Source organism: Coffea eugenioides, chromosome 1 (assembly GCF_003713205.1).
Source record: "Coffea eugenioides isolate CCC68of chromosome 1, Ceug_1.0, whole genome shotgun sequence".
Lineage (NCBI taxonomy): Eukaryota > Viridiplantae > Streptophyta > Magnoliopsida > Gentianales > Rubiaceae > Coffea > Coffea eugenioides.
The window spans coordinates 508,318-527,635 of record NC_040035.1 but is presented as its reverse complement, the minus strand read 5'-3'; the positions used below and the strand labels follow the sequence as shown (position 1 = coordinate 527,635).

Sequence of the window (19,318 nt, the reverse complement as noted above, 5' to 3'; positions counted from 1 at the left end):
TGATGTAATATGTCACTTCCTTTTTTTTATTTTAATTCTCCCCATTGCGTTACTGTTTACTTTTCATTTTCCTTTTTTTTTTTACTTTAACAATTAACGAGACCTAAATTGGGTTGCTTACAAGACTATAGAATTCAAATTAAGTCTAAAAATCTAGTTTCGATGAAATCAAATTCTAGAAGATTTGTGTTCAAAATCGACCCTGTTTCCCTTTGTTGATTTGTTTTGGGCACTTGTACCTCCCAATAAGGGAGAGCTAAAGGTACAGCAAGTCAAATAGGAGTCACTCCTCATCTATAAGCCTCCGGCAACCGGTACCCCGACATCACAATTTTGTCAGCAAACATCTTGCCCGTCTTTGGCATCACATGCCAATGCAATGTCAAATTGAAATCCCTACCCCGGAGATTGCTTCCCTAAACATACAAACACGAACAAACATTCAGCTAACAAATGATCGGGGAAATAAACTCAAATATCCAATAAAAGTAGCACAACAATACCTGATCAACGAAACGATACTTGTTTGTGGTATGAATCCAGAATTTTGCATGCTCTTTGGAAGGTATGATACCATCCCACAAAGATACCTTCGGTTATAGCATTCAAATCAGTCATCATCATTCATCATATATATATATATATATATATTTAGGACCGATAAGTACAAGGTCAACATAAATAAATTTCCAAGCCCGTTAAAGGATTCATATAAGCAAGAATAGTTAAAACACGAAGGCCAGACCCTGTCAGTTCCAAGAAACAACAGTGGAGATGACTGAGACAAGTTTACATTGAGCCCTGGGGGAAGTGGATGGGTGTATTCATACTCAGGAAAAAGGTGCAGCGGGACAAGAGGCTATATCAGAATACTCACTCACCAGTAGCAAATTTTCTATTTGATGGTTGCAGCAAAACGATTAAGACAATCAAAGTTTAATATTTTTATGGTGCTAATAAGCTCAAAGCAGATAACATGAGAGAGCATGAAAGAGAACTACCACCATGAGTCACAAGGGGTAGCTTTTAAAGCTTTCAGGTTGAACATACAATGCTTGGACGAGCAATGAAGCAGTAGTTTCATCCCATTAAGCTAGATATAGGGTAAGACAAATTATACTCACAGGAAAGAGTGAAGATAGCAAAAAGATTACTAAAGCAGAAGAATTAGGTGAGGAGATGCACTAAATGGCATTATGACAGATGCAAGAAGCCAGAAATTAACTTATCTTTATGATCATAACACAAATTTGTGGCATTCAAAATTGCCAAAACCAGTTTTGCATGGATATTACTGTTACACGAATTTGTTACAAACATGCAAGGCATACTCCAGATGCCAAATTGCAAGCGCAAGAGAAACATATCAGTACTATTTTGCTTAACATATACATAAACATGGGTACCTGATTCAATGCATTTTTTGAAGTTTCATATTCAGCTGCCACAAACACAAAAACCTGCATATAAACAATAAAGTTTCTTTTTATTTAGGCAATAAAAATCACATGTAGCTGCAGTGTGAAAACACCATCCTGATATATATATACAAGAAACAGGAACTTAACTCAGTATCCATGATGCTAACAGCAAAGAGTTCATCGTAAACTAAAGATTTTCAAAAATTGCTCAAGCATCTAACTCACAGTGCACTTGATCATAATTTAAGAGGCCATGCTGAAGTCTATTTGAGTAGAAACTTAGCTTTATCATTTTTTAGTCATATTTAAGGAATTCAGTGCACAGACACCTGTTTGATTGCAGTGCTAACTATGTTGTACCTTGTCTGAGAGTCACAGCATGAATCATCTTATGCTTTGGAAAATCTAACTTTTCACAGTAAGAGGAGATTCTAGACAACAACGGAAAACATTTTAAGAAATATGTACACCTTCAAATAGAGATATGTGAATTTGATAAAAGTTGTGAAGGGTTTTTTAGTGCTTTTGAGGTTGGGTCAGATCCACCATTGTGGGTATCCATTAAGTTTACTAAAAGAAATTCCTAGAATTAGTTTTTTTTTTTTTGTCAATATTCCCCCATTCTACTGTGGCTATCCATCCTTTCTACCCCTGATAAATACCTTATTGCAGTCCTCAAGCACAATCCTCACTAAATTATTTTCTCCTCCAAAAATTAGAACCCTTATAATATACTGAAAAAGGCAGAAAAGACACAAGATATGTTGAGAAATAATGCTTGTTGGCTCAATGATGCTAACACCAGATTAAAATTATGGATCTACAGCAAAAAGAGCTGGCAAACCTGCTTTGTATTCCATGTAAACAATGACTGTAAATTTGAAGAGATGTTCAATGTCAAGCTGACCTGCAGAATATGAAAGTGCAAACACATTAGACAGCAGGAACCTAAAGGATTGCCTTCCTTCATATAAGTTTGTTCTGTTAATGATCTCAACAGCTTCCTTAAGATTTATGCTACACCCAAGATCAGATACTTGACGAGACAGGCAACACTGAAGATGTTCTATCTTTTACTTCCATCAGTCATCAATAATGTTAATTCCATTTGCTATTCTCTATTTCATAGGGCTCAAAACTAGTGGCCCATTTAATTTGTCCGACAGAAAAGAAATTTTAGTCATCTATGCAACTGTCACTCAATTGTGAAATTGGCTAGTAGCAAACAAAACTTTTCATCGTAAGAAAGTAATCAGAAAAAAATAACCCGACAATTTTTTCTTTTTGGTTCAAATTTGTATGTAACCTGACAGACAACTCTGTTAAGCATTTATAGGAGCTAGGAGTGAGGACAGGGAAGACGAGTGAGATCACGGTTAACATGTGATCAATTTGGTTTAAATGAAACAATCATTTCCAAGATGATCACCTTAGGGTATTGCTGAAAGATAGAACGAACATTAGATAATATATGGGTTCATAAGCTTGTCTGCAAATGTAACCTGCCCACCCCACGTTTATCGATAAATAAAGATATAGATTAAACGTTCATGAAATCCAGTTCAAATGTTCCACAAATTCATTGCCCTGAGAAAAGAGGCCGTCTAAGATAAGATAGCGTTCAATTAGTGTACTCCAAAACCCTAGCCAAAATTAAAAACCCATTCAATCAGAAAACTAGTTGATGGTGGGAATAGAATGCAAGCTAAATTGGACACTCAAATAAACAAACGAAGTATATTTACGAGAATTAATTATGCAATCGAAAAGATTCAGGTCATTAGGTGACTAGAAATTTAGAACTAAATACTCAAAAGAATAGAATAGATTTTCCCAATTGACTTGCGAAACACATATGTAGGGTGAAGAACAAGACGAGAGGGGGAAAAATACAAAGAATACCTCGTCATCCCCGTCGGGTTTCTTCTGAAACCAATTAATATTCAATACCTAAAACGCCACAGAATAATCAGATAATCAGAAACGGTGAAATTCGAGAAAAAAAATTATCAATTGCAGTCTAATAACTACAGGATAGATCAGATCTACCCCAAAAAAAAGGGCAAAGGTAGAAGTAAAAATCGGAATGATTTGGTAAGTCACAATTACTTGAACTTGGGCGGCGGGAGAGGGAGAGTTGAGGTTGTCGGAGAGAGAGACGATAGCGCACATTAGCGCCAGAATGGTGACGGCGAACGTAAGCAGCGCATTGGCCCTATACCCGATTGAATGCATATTTTCCCCACTCTCTCTCTCTCTATCTCTCTCAGTTTCTTCTTCTTTGGTGGTGAATTCTGATGTTACTTCTTTCTCCTTCGTGGGTTTTAGCGGTGGGACCAGCTATTAATCCCAGCGTAGTAGCCTGTAGGCGTGCGTACACGGTATCACTGCTGCTTACACTGTTGGTGCAGTGGTGCAACAATTTGGACAAAGCAAACGAAAAACTCTGCTCCCGTTTAATAAGCTGTATCTATAGGCTTGTTTGGAAGTGAAGTTTTTGACCAAGTTTTTTAGCTACTAGTATTTTAATAATTTTTGTTACAGGAACCCCAAAAAACTTATCAAAATTTTTTACTTATACACTTCAAAATAATACACAAAAAACTTTCCCTTCAACTTTTCTTCTTTTTCCTTCCCACCCAACCGGCCACCACCTCCACCACCGCTTCCGGCGCCGGTAACTATTCCGGCCAACTTTTGCCGGCCTTCCTCTTTTTTTTTTCTTTCCCTCCCCTCCCCCTTTGACCGATATGTTGGTTTCCAAAATCTCTTTTTTCTTTTTTTTTCTTTCTCCCTCCCCCCTTCCTCTTTCCCTCTGTCTTTCCCCGCCACCTTCCCCCTCCCGCAGCTTGGGGAGAAGGAAAATTGCAAAAAAAAAAAAAAAAAATCACACTCGGCTGTTGCTGCTTATTCTGCCGGCAAGATAAGGAGAGGAGAGGGAGATAGAACATTGAAAAAAAAATCATTTCTGTTGCTGCAAAATTCAGGTGGTGGCAGAGGGAGAGGGAGAGGGAGGGGTGGCAGGGAAGTTTTTGCAGGGGTGGCGGGAGAGGGAGAGGGAGGGGTGGCGGGAGAGCTTTTGCAGGGGTGGGGGAGGAGATGACAGGACAAAGGGCGAAGGCGCAGAGGAGGGTGGCGGGACAGAGGGGGTGTCGGGGCAGAGGGAGGAGAGGGGTGGCGGGAGGTGGCATTTGTGGAGTTGCTGCTAGGGGTGACGGAGGTAACGGGGAAAGGAAAGGGGGAAGGAAGAAGAAGAAGAAGAAGAGAGGAAAGAAAAGAAAAATGAAAGAAAGAAAAAGAAAAAGAAAGAGAAAGAAAAAAAAGAAAAAAAAAACAGAAAAGGAAAAAAAAAAGTTTTTCACCCTACAAAAACTTTTACAAAATTTTTCACCTTACAAAAATTTCTACAAAATTTTTTCAAAAACTTCTACAGTGCATTACAATAAAGTTTTAGACAAACTCCCAAAAAACTCAGGTTCCAAACAGGCCCTATGTTTGGATCCTTTAATTTTTCAAAAACTAATTTTTTAAATATTAAAATTTTTAAAAAGTACTCTAAAAGCTACTCTAAAAAATAGTTTAAAATTTTTTTAATATTTAAAAAATATTTCAAAATATATTTTAAAAACTCTACTACTCTTAAATATTTCAAAATAATTTTTAAAAATATCCTAAAATATATTCTAAAAACTCTGTTATAATAAAATTTTTCAAAAACACCCCAAAAACAACTAATTCAAACGAAAATATTTTATTATAATAATATAGTTGTAAAACTTTTACTGTATATATTTTTAATGATATTTTTGAAATATATTTAAAATTTTATAAAATCTTACAACCATCCACCATTACCCCACCACCCCTTCCCTCCTCCTCCCTCTCCTTTTTCCTCTTCCCTTCTTTTCCCTCATTCCCTCCTCTTACTCCTCTCTTTCTTCCTCTCTCTTCTCTCTCTTCTCTCTCCTCCTCCCCTAACCCTCCCTTCTCTTACTCCCTTCTTCCCACCCTCTCCCGCTACCCCTCTCCCCTTCCCCCCTCTCTAGTCGTGAGTCACGACCAGAAAATGGTCCTCGCCCATGACCAAATTTGGTCGCAATGGGAGAGGGTATTGTGAGGGCGAGGGAGGCAGCAAAAGAGGCATGGGAAGGAAGGAGGATAGGAGGGGAGGGAGATGAGAGAAAGGGGAAGGGAAGAGGGAGGAGGAAGGAGAGAGGGGGAAGGGGCGGTGATGTGTGAGGACTTGTAAAGTCTGTCATATTTTTCTTAAAATTTCTTTTTATTCGAAATTTATTCCTTTATAATAACCTTACTACTCATTCACTTCCTCAATAATTGCAATCAAATATAGAATCAAGAGTTTTTCCTTTCGTTTTCTTGTTATCGTAAATTAGGGTTTTGCGTCTTTTGGTAGAGTGAATAATCGGTATAGAGTGTGTATTCAATTTGGTGATTAAGAGTGAGTTTTAGATAATAAAAAATGTATGTTTAGAAGTAATAATCATAAGTGAGTGAATCATAAATTAAAATCCTAGTACACGCGATTTAAGGAAAATCGGTTTGAACCGACGTGTACCGTTCGCTGTCGATTGAATACACCACTTTGTTACCTTAATATCCTTGTTATTATTTCATAAATATCAACCTCTTAATCAGCCTTGAGAGGGCCGAAATTGTTGACTAAAAATAAAGGAAAAGGAAGACAACTTTAAGACTTAATCTTGGAGTGACAAGTGGCAACCATCCAAGGGTTGTTTGACCAACCAATTTCCTTCATTTTATCACCAAATTCACTTCATTTCCTCTTCATTTCTGCACATTTTGGCCGAACTTGAGGGGAGAAAAAACCAAGTGAGAAAACTCCAACTTCCACCTTGAATCATCTTAGTTTGAGAGAAATCACCCAATCCAAACCTATTAAACTTTCATTTTAGTACTTAGGAAGTTTTGTGTGGTAAAAGTTATGGAAGAAAGGGGTATGGTTCTCACCTACAAGCACTTTTTGGAAGGTATCTTGGCTGCTTTTTCTTTTTCTCTTCTTAATCTTGCTAAAGTTTGGATAGAAACTCTTAATCTTGGTTTATGACGGTTAATTATTGAGTTTTGTATGACATGGTGGAATGTTTAGTTATGGTTTGATATTTCAGTTGTGATTATTGTTGTTATCTAGTATATGATGTTGATGAGTTTGGATAGGGATTTGGGGTAGTGATTCAAGACATAAATGTAATTTTCCAGCATTGAATCATCAAATTCCAGAAATTGTAGGCCAATCTGTCCTATTTCTCACCTGTATATTTGAGTATGATAGAGGCTGAATCAGGTCTAGGTCAAAACATGAAAGTTGTAGGGAGTAGAGTTGTATAGATGTCTGTAAAATTTCAACTCAATCGAAGTACTGTAACATACAAAATGACAGAATTATCCCTGACTGCCAAATGCCCTTTTTGCGTAAGCAGTGTTCTGTTTTATCTGAAATTGCACATTTTGATCTTGAAAATAAATGAATTGGCTGTCGATGTCTTCATAAGACTTGTAGGTCTCTGTCTTAGCTTCGAAACGGCATAAAGTTTACCCCAATCTAATAACCGTAGCTTCATTTGTAACCAAAATGCTATAAGACGTCAAATCTGCTGTTTTGCTATTTGCCTTTAAAATTGATTTTTTGTCGCATTGTTAGACTTATCTTGTAATTGTATGACATTGAGCCTATTTGAAGGGCTATTGTGTTAAGATTATTTATGTGTGAAGTTGGGGTTGAATTGAGGAAATAATGAAACTATAAATGACTGAAAAATAGCGAAATACAAAGGGCGTGCCGCCCAAATTTTCACTCGAGGGTTAGGCGTGTGTAGCCGCGACTTGGGCGAAGATTTGAGGACGAATTGAACTTGATTTATCTAGGGTATTCGAGTCTACTTTCGTAGAGATATATAAGCTAGAATTTGGTCGAAAGTCGTACCATTGGGAAAAATGAAAGTAACGACCAATAAAAATACGTTATTCTCGTCTTTTCGACTCAAATGAGAATTTCAAAGTTTTACTCATTTTATTACCAAAACTAAAAGAGCGAACATGAGTTTTCTAGAACATGAAACCAAATGAGTTTCAATTACTTGTTTTTCGTTAAACGAGATGCTTAAGTTTCGAACTTTAGTTGATTTCAAAACTCTTAAATGATGTTTTATCGCAGATTTGGACTCCAAACCAGGAGTAATACTTGAACGTGATCCGAAAAAGCACTAAATCTTTGGTGAGGGATTCCAAATACCTGATTGAACTTAATACTTGTTTTCAATACTTGACCAATGTGATCGAATGATATGTGATTGGTTTGATCGTGTAAGAGTTTACTTTATTGCACTTATCATAATGTGCCATATTCTTGTTCATTGATCGAAAGTGATTTGATGTATATGCATATGATTCGTATCTTGTCTGGAATTCTAGAAACCCTGTGGCTAGTTAATCGAGTCGAGCCGGCAAATGCTTGGTTGATTCGATAACGAACCCTGGGTCTTTAGTTTTTGTTGAGTGAAGTGTTATCTTGTCGATTAATCGGTATACTCGAGTATTATCACCAGTGTTTATCTTGGAGTTCGGGCCCGGTAAGGGATTTGGTTGGTGGACGGAGATTGGAGTTAAGTGGTGTACTACTGGACTAGTTACCTTATTTGAAAGTTGACGGAGTGTCAACTACTATATGATTAAGCTATGGTGGAGTTAATTTACAAGAGCAACTGTATCTTTTTACATGAAATGCTGAATATGTATTGTTTGGTCATCCGAAGTGTTATTACTCATTTTCTTGATTTGTTAATGCTCGCTACTTTACTATTACGATATTGTCACTTGTACTTATTGGTCAACTTGCTATTTGGGATCTCACTGAGTTTTAACTCACTCTATTAGTTTTGTTTTCCTTACAGGAGGTACGAGTTAGGCGTGAGACTTGTACAAATTAACGTAGTCTAGTTTTTTAAAATTTTGTAATTATACTCACACTAATCGCTCAATCTTTTGATGTATTTGGGATTGTATGGAAGTTTGAGACAAAAATGAATGTATTTAAACTGTTGATTTATTTACGTTAAGAAGTTGTGAATAATATTATCCGAAATAATGAGTGAGTCCTGGCGAGAGTTGGACAGGCAGTCCGCTAAACCCTGGGGTACGCCCTAGGGGAATATGGGGTCGTCACATGGTGTGTTTTTGGTCCTTGGTGGTAGTAATGGTGGTAGTGGTGTATCTTTTTGTATATTTAAAATTATTTTGGATATATTATATATATGTGTTTTTAAGATTGAAAAGTACATAACACCATTGTTCAAAATTTCAGTGTACGTCACCTATTTGTTCCATTCTTGTTGATATTATAAATTATTTGTTCTTATAAGTTAATTGTTTTGATAGAAAATTCCATACTATGTAAGTTTCAAGTTACAAGAATCCAAGATACCATCTATAGTATTAATAAGCGGAAACGAGATATACAACATTGGAATGACAAAAAATAAATTTCATCAAAATTGGAATGCTTTTGTTGTTGATCATGACTTTCAAGAAGGAGGAATCTTTTTCTTCATACCTCAATCTCGTAATTCACTTACTGTTTTGATCTTCGGAACAAATGGGCGTGAAGTCATATATTTGAGGCACCATAAGTTCCACTTTTAATTTATTTATTGTTATAACGTATGGAATTTTCTTCCTTTGTTAACCTTTGGAAGAAATGGACTTGAAATGATATATCAATGGCATCATAGCTTCCGTATTTTGCTTATTTATTGTTATAACATTGCAATTTTCTTTAATTGCCATTATTTCTTTTATTCCCACTTATTACATCCAATAACATCAATTTTTTATTTTTCAAATTATATATTCACTATATATTTTTTATGGGAATTCATGATAAATTGTTCCTAGTTTTAGTTACATTCTTTGTTGTCGTAGTAGACCAGAAGTCCATGTCACAGTAGTAGTTGAACTCAATTTCCATCAAGCCCAATAGCACCCTTGCATACCAGTCTTGAATGTCTTGTGTTTGCTTTAAATATATGGATAGAAATGTCATTTTTGCCTAGGGTTTGAGGGATAAAATTGTCTAGTCAATTTGTTTTCCCGTCAAATTTATTGTGTTCAAGCAAGAGCAAATATATTTTTTGCCCAGATAGTTCTTAAAAAAAAATGCTCCATTTAACTCTCAGTGATTGAACCGTTCGAATCATTTACGGGTTTAATAATTGAATTGGCCAAGAAAAGCACGGATTTGGGGCAAGAATGGTTGTATGAACGGTTGATGGCCAAGATTTCACAAAAAAAAAATATAAGATTCAGATTTTATCTTGTACATCGTTTATCACACGTTATGTGGAGCCAATAAAAATTTGTTCTATAGTTACATATTGTGCAAATTGAGTTATATCGTACGTAAACTAAATTAAGTCTAGTGTAAATTGCACAAAATCGATCCGGATAAATTTTCTGTTGACTGTTCCTATGCCAAATCCAGAAAAACACTCAACTGACAAAGCCCATTGTTAGCCTGCAATCATCTTATACGTCGTCAAAACACTTGCGGGCTGCAATGACCCACAAAGCCGTTCATATACTTCTTGCGTGCTCATTTAGCCAATCAAAAAAATCCAGGACAAAAAATTTCATGAACCAACAATATAACGCTGAATTAGATAAAATTGTCTGCTCATATACTTCTTGAGTGCTTATTTAGCCAATCAAAAAAAAGGCAGGACAAAAAATTCATGAACCAACAATATAATGCTGAATTGGAGAAAAATATTCAAAATATTTTTTCATTTTTTACTTTTAAAATTGTTGTTTATATATTTCATTTTAGTAAATTTTCTACATCCTTATACTATATAAGAACGAGTTTAGGACAAAGACGATTTTTAGATTTCAACCGCAAGTGTGGGGCTATTTTGGGAATGTTAGAGTGTTTGAAGTGTAATTGGAGTATTGAGTACAAGTCATTACAACTTTAATTTCACTATAATTACTTATATAACCTTTCAGACATTTAAGGTTAGGGGCAGGTTTGGTATGTTACAATGTTTGGTGCCAAGTTGAGTATCAAGTACAACTGAATTAAGCTTGTGTTTTGATAGAATTACATAAAAGCCCTTTTAATCATTTATTATACTAACATCCAAGCCTTCCAATTTCCTGAAAACCTTTCTCATCCATTAAGGAATTAATTGGATGTTTACATAATTGGATTTTAATTACAATTAATTAACTTAATTATTATTTGAACAATCATTATCATATTTATGCCCCCATGCTAAGCCGATACCCTTTCTTCTTTTTCGGTTTCACCTCTTTGGTTTTATTATGGTTATTAAATATTTGGTGGAAGACGTAGCTTTTCCTTTAAATTGAGGTGAGTTCTTTGGGTTTGTCTTCTTCGAATGTAGTTTTTTTGTTCTGATGAGTGGTTTATTCAAGAACTCCATATAGTTTGCTTTTTTATACTTCTAATTCCAAAAACTGACTAATTGTATTATTTTCCTTAGTAGATCCTAGAGATTCTGTCTCTGATTTGAGATAATGTTTTCACTTTCTAAAATAATCAGAAAAGCAATTTTATCATCTTCTCCTCCTCGGCCAAGGTATTATCTCTTTATTTAAGTCAAATAACCTTATTTCTCAAGAACTTTCTCCTATTGTTCTTGACTCCAGGGATCTGTTGACTACATTCCAGCAGTTATGTTTTTACCATAACTACCGCAAAGCAAACAAATGTGCAGACATGCTAGTGAATTGGGGAAAAAGCATCAATGAAGACTCCACCTTTTTTTAATTCTATCCTGATTTTGTCCTTCCCTTACTTTTGCAAGACTTAAAAGGGTGTCATCAACACACGGATGACTTTAGTTTAACTATTACTCTATAGACTTTGATTTTGTTTTAATGCATCTTTATTTTACCAAGAAAAAATATTTTCTCATATGTCGTGATTCACCACCTACACATACCGTCACATACTATATGTCATTCAAACTAAATCATGTAGAAGCATGATATATTTTGACAGTTCTCGAAAGAAAGGAGTTTGAATTTTCAGAATTCCCGATGTCTTGTTGCTACCAAGTAGCTAGGAATTCAAATTCCCAAGTGAAAAAAAAAAGAAAAAATAAAAGGGTATGATCCGACAATTACCATAAAGAAGCCCCAACCTTGACATCTTATTCTAAGGTCTCAGATTGGTTGAAAACGCTAATCAGTATTGTTGAAACTAAGGTATCAAAAATCGATGAAAGCGATTGAAACTTGAGGGTTTGAGACAATAGGCATATGGGCGTGGGTGTTGCAATAAGCATAGCAAGAAGGGATGGAGTTGAGGCCTGGTAATTCTGCTAATAGTTTAATGCTTGACAAATTTTTTGATGGTTGAACAGAATTAGTATGGCATTGTATATTATGGATATAGTATGGTTCAAGTAGTTATTTTTTCATGTAATATGATTTGGAATTCAACTTGTGTTTATTTTAATTGAGAATTTTATGATTGTAAAATTTATTAACTTAGAATTTTGTACTTCATTGAAACTAAAAAAGAAAATTAATCATGCTACATAGTACTAAAATGTCATTTGTACTCTATTTGCTTTCCTCTGTTATAATCTCGTTCTTGTATTCTACTGTTTATATAGTTTCAAATACAAAAAAATTACTTTTTATGCTATCTAAAAGAATTTGCAGTGGAACTTGATGAGTTTAAATGCTTTAGCTATAGCACCATTTTGATTGCATTGTATGAATTCATTTACTCATAATTGTATGCTGTACAATGATAAATAATGTTTCTTGATTTGATTGAAGCAACTATTATTCATAGTTCAAACGAGTCAATTAAGTAGAGTTGTTATATTAGATACTCATACAAGTAAACATTGGAAAATATCATTAAGCAGTTTCTACCTTTAATTTGCAATTCGAATTCATATGAGGAATTTCTTCTGATTTTAGTTACCATTTTCTACGATTTCAAATTTAGAAAATATTATTTGCACCAATTTTTTTATAATCAAGATAGTTTCATTTCAGATCTTTAACAATTTATGCAGATTTGAACTTATTTATGAGATTATAAAGAAATGCCCCTAGCAAAAAACACCAAATCTGAATAGTTTCTACAAAACTTTGAAAAAGACCACTTAAGTTTCTTATCTATCTATCATTTTTGGGCATTATTATCTCTATAAGAAACATGTGATTAAGTCGTATTATGCCCACCAAATTATATAAATAGTTTGTCTAAAATAAAATTATTTTAGATTAGATTGGACGCAAAGTAATTGATGGATAAAGTTGACTTGATAATTCAGATCGAGCTTAAGTCGAGGGAGAAATCAGAAGCATTGCTTAAGGGATCTTTCACGAACATATATAGATTCGAGAGATGAGGGGTCCAATTGATACTTTAAAATGTTTTATCATCTTGGATAAGTTTTACAGGAGATTTTTGGATAATTTTCAATTGCACTTTAAACATTTTTACCTTTTCAAACTACCCTTATTTTTGCGGTTGAAACTCAAACATAACATTTGATCACAACGGATTCTTACATAGTATAACGATAAGGATGTTTCATTGCACATTATTTTATTGACTCACTATATAACTTATATTTTTTCTATTAAAATCATATGATAAAATCATTATACTTCAGTTCCTATACTACAAAATATTAAATAATAATTATTAATTATCTTGAATTACAACCACCAAATTCTCGCGCGTCGCGCGGGCTATCCCTCCATAGTATTTACTATTACAACATAAAATGATTTCAAATGTTGTCAAAAATTTTGGCATAAATATCTTTTATTAGTTGCACGCACTTGAACACTACCCAACTCCGTGAGAGCCTGTGTCCTGGTTGCAGCGCTTGCACATTTCTAAGTTTTTTTAACGGTCCGTTAAGTGTATCCTGCTCAGTCCACACTGTCGAATTCAGGGAAGAAAGAAAAACTGAACAAGGAAGCAAGGATAAGGAGGGAAATCGGAGAAATAGAAATGGTGTTAAGCTCCTTCCTGCTCGGCACCTCTTCCACTCCATACTTGTCTTGCTACTCGCCTCCATCCCTCACTACAAATTCCTCCTCCTTCAGCCCTATATCATTTCTTAAACCTCATCCCACCTTCAACTACTGCTACTTTCCAGAACTAGTCCGTCTCATCTCCTCAAGCCCCGCCTGCTCCCGAACCCCCAATCCACTTCTTGCGCTTCGCTCCCCTTCCGCCCTCGCTATCGACTTCGACGACCACCAACTCATTCAGGAATCTTCGAACACCTCGCTTTCTCCTTCTTCAACTGCCACCAGTCCCAGGGATACCCATAATATGCTGCCCAAAATTGACAAGAGCGGAAGGTTCTGCAGCCCCAGAGCCGCCAGAGAGCTCGCTCTGTATGCATTTCCTTTTTCATTATTCTTTATCTTCTACAACATTCGTGGTCTTTGTGTTGCAAGCCCCTTTTATTCATTTATTATTTTTTTGTTGCTGTTATTCAAGATTAGAGATATACTACTATGTAGCATACTTGTAGATTAAGTCAATTGTACATTGATTATGCATAGGTTGATCCTTTATGCTTCCTGTTTAGAAGGGTCCGATCCTGTTCGTCTTTTTGAGAAGAGAATTAACGCCAGAAGGGGTAAATCATACGTGCTTTCTTATCTTCAACTCTTTTCGCTACAAATTCCAACTACTTCACGTAAAATGCTGCTGGCTTTCCTTTGCTTGTTAATTGCCTTTCCTTGGTTTATCAACTCCAATTTTGTTACTGTGTTGGTGTTCAGAGCCGGGTTATGATTTTGACAAGGAGTCGTTGGTAGAATACAACCACATGAGCTTTGCAGGGCCACCTGTTACCGCAAACACTCTTGAAGAAGCTGATGAGCTTCTCCTCCACGATCAAAAGGAATCTGAAATTGGTAAGCTTCCCACTTGTCTGATTCTTTGAAAATATAGCTATACTTATTTCATTCTATCCTTAGCGCTCAGCTGGCTGTCTTTCATCTTGCATTCACAATTTTGGAATGATTTGACTGGTAGTTCCTTTATGTGTGCATTGCACCTACTTGACTATGGGCAACTCCAAATGTCGGATTCATGGCTTCTTCGAGGCCTTTTTCCATGTCTAGTTATTGTGATTCTTCTTCTTTTCTCTCACTTGGGAGTTGTGCACAATTTTGTTTTTCTGGCATTGATGGCTGAGCACATAGTAAACATTTTTCAAACCTGTTTCATCATCACATGTGGGAAGTGGGCATCTAGGACACTTAGTTTCAAATATCTGACCTTCGTTTCTCGCATTTACTGAGAGATAAAAATGTCAAAAACTATGAAATTAGTGAGAGCAGAAAGATTGGGGAATTTGAAATGTTGAATACATGGATATTATTCTAGATTCATGTAGGTAAACGAGTTTGGTGTGGCACTAGATTTTCGACAAGGATCTTGATCTTGCATGCTTTTGATACGAATTCTCCTATGGGAAAGCCCCAGTTCGTAAGGAGACAGGTGAACGAAATTTGGATGGAACTTGGGTGAATATGAAATTGATACAATACTCAATTCACTCAAGAATACGCTCAAAGTGAATCAAGATTTGAAAGACAAGAGTCTCCACTAGCCTATAGAAAACCTCAAAGGTTCAATGTCATAAAATCATTCAACCGTAGAACTATCATTTTTTACAATGTTATTTAAAGAAGATAGCAACCTAGACTAAGCCCCATCGGCCGGACCCTAACAAACCAAACAAACCACTGACTCAATCATTTGGGCCATTAAGCTCAAAGGCTTAACACAAAATTGGCCTTTTATTAACTAAAACAACTATCTAAATAATTAAGTAGAAAACCAAACAATAAATAAAGGACAGGAAAAAACTGCGGACGTTTAGATTTAAATGCCACTGGTTAAGTCCAGAAATTTAATCTTCTTTCTCAAGCTACGCCAATGTCTTCCAAGCTCCTTAATCCATTTAGCACGAGCTTTCTTTGACTTGAACGGCTTATCCAACAAGTTCTTGAGTTTGAATTTGAACTTGAACTTGAAGCGAGTTGGCTCTTTGACCCTCGAGTCCATCGTGACCTTGATGTCCACATCAGGTTTCTTCTACTCATGAGTCATGACACCTGCAACTTAGTTAGAAGTACTTTGCATAAGGTTTGGCATTCAGATCTTTTTAAGTTTTCGGTTCTGGCTTTGTTTAGTAGTTTTTTTTTTTAAAGTCACAGTCGCAAATAAGATGGGGATAGGAGTTTGTAGGCAGTGAATACAGGGCTCAAAATTTCAATTGGTCATACCCTTCAGCAATGTTTTCACCTGTTTAGGTTAATTTTAATTACAGTCATAGGGTAACTGAGTTCATATAAACTTGATCTGAATTGTTGGATTGTATGATAATAGCATTATGTGTTGAGAAACAGATGAAAAGAAAACTTAGTGGTCTCATTCTGATCCTCTGTATGTCATATCTATAATGGGTGGTACGTAAACAGCTCCCAAATTTCCTTGCATGGGCTGAAAAAGTTGTTATCGAGATGCAATAGAGAAACTAAGAGTATTTACCAGGGAAACCTGCAGATACATCTTAAGATCATTATTTTGTATCTCACAACATGTGTATACTAACATAGCCAGCTCAAAGCTACATTGGCATGAAGTTACCATTTAGTCAACCTCCTAAAAGAAAGAAATTACATGGCAGATTTATAGCTTTCCAGTTTAGTCTGAGAAAAATGAACCTGTATCTCAAAGGCTCGAACTTTTAAACTCAGAAGATTGGGTTGAAATCAGGCTATAGCCAAAGCATCAACATCCCTGGTTTTCCTTTTTCTCAAGTTTCTCAAAAAAGATTACTATGACAAGATGAAATCTGTTACACCTCTTAACCATGCAGGCTTCCTTATGAATTAATGTCACTGTTGCAGGATTGTAGTTACATGACACTACCACAAGTTTACTGATGCATTAATTTCATTCTGTTGGTGACTATCCCATTTTGTTCCCCTCTTTACCATTCTTCTCACTTTCTGTTTGGCATGAAATTCTTTCCTGGTGCATTGGCTAATCCTGCTCATTATTTCTCAGAAGCAGAAGTTCTTTCAGCACCTCCAAAGTTGGTGTACAGTAAACTAATTCTGCGGTATGCCTCTTAATTTTCTCCTTCTTTAAGTAATCCAGGTAGTTTAAGTTTTCTCTTAATGTGAAAATTCTGTTCCAGCTTCACAAGGAAACTTTTGGTGGCAGTTGCAGAGAAGTGGGATAGTCATGTTTTTGTTATTGATAAAGTTGCACCTCCTAATTGGAAGGTTAGATATACCATTTGTTAGATGATTGGTGTTTATAAATTCTAAATTCTTTACGAGTTTTCTCCACAGGCAAAAGGGAGCGGTTTTAATTTGCTTAACAATGACTTTTATTGCTGATAGGGCAAGATTGTATTTTATTTGCACAATGAAACTGTACACAGAGAAAGAAAGAGTTGGATAGCTGTCATCACTCAAATAAGAAACTTAAAGTTCTAAGATCCCTTAACTCCTGTGAGACGTTGATGTTTGTGTTGCTTGTAAACTGTTATTTCCCAATCCCAATAAAATGCTGGGAGTCAGTTTAAACTGTTTAAAAAGATAAGATACTGATCACCTTTTGCAGTAACATTCTTTTCCTTTCCCACCTTAAAAGATCAGTCTTTCTTCCCTTATTTTTTCCTAGTTATGGTAGGAGTATCTTGATGACCTTGGAAGATCATGTTTATCTATCCTAGGGACTGTGCAGCAGGGCTGTTGGGTGCCCTGAAAATTAATGGGCCCCCTTAGAGCATCCAACGCTCTGAATAATGCATACTCCCCAGGATATCCGATCCCATGTTGCCCCTCTCCCTCTCTCTGTACGTTGTTCTTGATGAGTTCTTCCAGTATTGTGATCTCAAATTTCAGCTCATTTAAGCTGTATGTAGTTAATGATCTTTTGCATTTTGTTTTATATCCACTCTCGCTGATTAATTTTACAAACCATGTTTGGGTAATAAAAATTTTCAAGGTCCTTTCCTGTAAGCCATTACTCTTTCCCTTCATAGCCCTGCACTGAAAGAAAACAAACGAGAATAAGTAAGCGTTGTTCCTGGGAGCTGCTTATATCTAGACCCCGTAGGCTTGATGATAAAATTTAGATTCTGGAGACTGATAGGGAATTATGAGATATCACTGTTTATTGAAGCTTGCTTTGGTTTTTTGGGATGGAGGAAGCATGATGATGCCTCTTTAATTTTCCTTATCAGTCCTTATTTAGAAATCTACCTGTTCCTATATTTTAGTTGATTGACATAACTATAGCTTCTCAGAACAGTCAATATTTATCATCATAATTGTCTTTTGGAATTAGATGCATTTAAATTGATGTTTGACATACTGAGCTGATGGTATTCTCTGTGGCAATGCCATTATATACTTATTCTGTTTTCTCCAGAATGAACCGGCAGCAAGAATTTTGGAGCTTTCAATTCTTCACTTAGCTATGTCAGAAATAGCAGTTCTAGGGACAAGGCATCAGATCGTCATCAACGAGGTATATTCTTGCTCCTTCCGTTGTGGATTAGATATGTATTTCACAGGAAGTAGGTATCTAAACTAACCTGTAGAAGAGATAAGGTGATCTGCTGATTGCCGACTCTCAGAATGATGTATGATACACCTGAGAAAAAAGGGTGGCAAAAGCTATTTAAATGGTTCTCACATCTGAACAATATCCAAAAGTATCTGATGGTTACAGATCTTTCACATTGCTTGTGTGCACTCCTCCTGTAGGATCATTCTTCCTTTAATCTTTTTCTCTGCATCAGTTGCATGAACTCCAGTAATATGTAGCTATTCTTGAAGGCTGTCGATCTAGCAAAACGGTTCTGTGATGGAGCAGCACCCCGTATCATCAATGGTTGCCTCAGGACTTTCATCAAGGATCTCCAGGGGACTAGTGCAGTGAAACGCAGTAGTTGACGCATTAAAGACGGTCTGCTGCTAGAATGACCATCTTTTCGCCTTCTGCCAGCTGTAAGAACAGTGATAACTGCAGAATCCCGAAGAGGAGAACTTCTCTGTGCTCCAAACCATCTGCATTGGAAAGCCATATGGAGAGTATAACTGCCACACAAAATGATCACAACCGGTGGTGAGTTCCACGGACACACAATGTAGTTGAACGGGAGAGCAGACCGATGATTGATGTGTATGTTGTTTTCCGCAGTTGTACCAATATACCACTGCCGTAAGTTGGCATTTGTGCTGTCAAGTCAAGACTATACATATACACGCGCGTATATTGGTGGCTTGTCCAGCCATAAAACTTGCTGCCCATCAGAGTTAATCTGTCCTACATTGTTAGTATATGCATCAACGGGGTTAGATAAATGTCACATCATCTGAATTTGAATTTGAACATTTGAATTTGAACATCAGATTTTACATGTGTCATACATCTAGACTCGTTTATGCATACATTGTCAATGTATTAAAAAAATTATTCAAAAAATATATCCTTAAACAGAGTCGCAGAAGATGGTTCATGAGAATTGTATTTTTTATTTTATTTTGTAGAAATGAGGACTTCATTTGAATCAGAGTATTAGGGCGTAAAATGTGGTATCGCATGTTGGGGGGACATTACAAGTGTATTAGTTTAAATTTTAGTGACATTATAAGCCTTCGAAATTAAACAAACACTTCAAATTTAATTTGACATTCAATTGTTTACTCAATAATATCAAATGAAACTCAAAAAGCACAACATTTTTTAATTTAGAATAGGGAATAGGTACCCAAATCGTCCTTTGGACTCAAACCAAAGGTTGGGACCTGGG

At 35.9% G+C, this 19,318-nt stretch overlaps 2 protein-coding genes across 2 annotated transcripts; one reads left to right on the top strand and one right to left on the bottom strand.

Annotated features, from left to right (window-relative positions):
* Nucleotides 1-130: 130 nt before the first annotated feature.
* On the bottom strand, nucleotides 131-3,723 carry LOC113764146 (signal peptidase complex subunit 3B). The gene is made up of 6 exons (XM_027308217.1): nucleotides 3,531-3,723; nucleotides 3,324-3,371; nucleotides 2,266-2,328; nucleotides 1,407-1,460; nucleotides 504-590; nucleotides 131-416 (listed from the first exon to the last, which is right to left on the bottom strand). Exons 1-6 carry the CDS (start codon nucleotides 3,654-3,656, stop codon nucleotides 291-293), a joined length of 504 nt encoding a protein of 167 aa, XP_027164018.1. The 5' UTR covers nucleotides 3,657-3,723; the 3' UTR covers nucleotides 131-290.
* Nucleotides 3,724-13,366: 9,643 nt separating this feature from the next.
* LOC113764443 (transcription antitermination protein NusB) lies at nucleotides 13,367-18,899 on the top strand. Its single transcript, XM_027308350.1, has 7 exons — nucleotides 13,367-13,859; nucleotides 14,031-14,107; nucleotides 14,253-14,387; nucleotides 16,555-16,609; nucleotides 16,688-16,775; nucleotides 17,932-18,030; nucleotides 18,342-18,899. The coding sequence occupies exons 1-7, from the start codon at nucleotides 13,468-13,470 to the stop codon at nucleotides 18,456-18,458; spliced, it is 963 nt and encodes a 320-aa protein (XP_027164151.1). The 5' UTR covers nucleotides 13,367-13,467; the 3' UTR covers nucleotides 18,459-18,899.
* Nucleotides 18,900-19,318: the final 419 nt, after the last annotated feature.

Coding starts and splice junctions, on each gene's coding strand:
- LOC113764146 (XM_027308217.1), bottom strand. CDS start 3,656: ATGCATTCAATCGGGTATAGGGCCAATGCGCTGCTTACGTTCGCCGTC. Junction 1,461..2,265: donor TTACATGGAATACAAAGCAG/GTTTGCCAGCTC, acceptor GTTTATATGCAG/GTTTTTGTGTTTGTGGCAGC. Junction 417..503: donor AGTATCGTTTCGTTGATCAG/GTATTGTTGTGC, acceptor TTGTATGTTTAG/GGAAGCAATCTCCGGGGTAG.
- LOC113764443 (XM_027308350.1), top strand. CDS start 13,468: ATGGTGTTAAGCTCCTTCCTGCTCGGCACCTCTTCCACTCCATACTTG. Junction 13,860..14,030: donor GCCGCCAGAGAGCTCGCTCT/GTATGCATTTCC, acceptor GATTATGCATAG/GTTGATCCTTTATGCTTCCT. Junction 14,108..14,252: donor GAGAATTAACGCCAGAAGGG/GTAAATCATACG, acceptor GTTGGTGTTCAG/AGCCGGGTTATGATTTTGAC.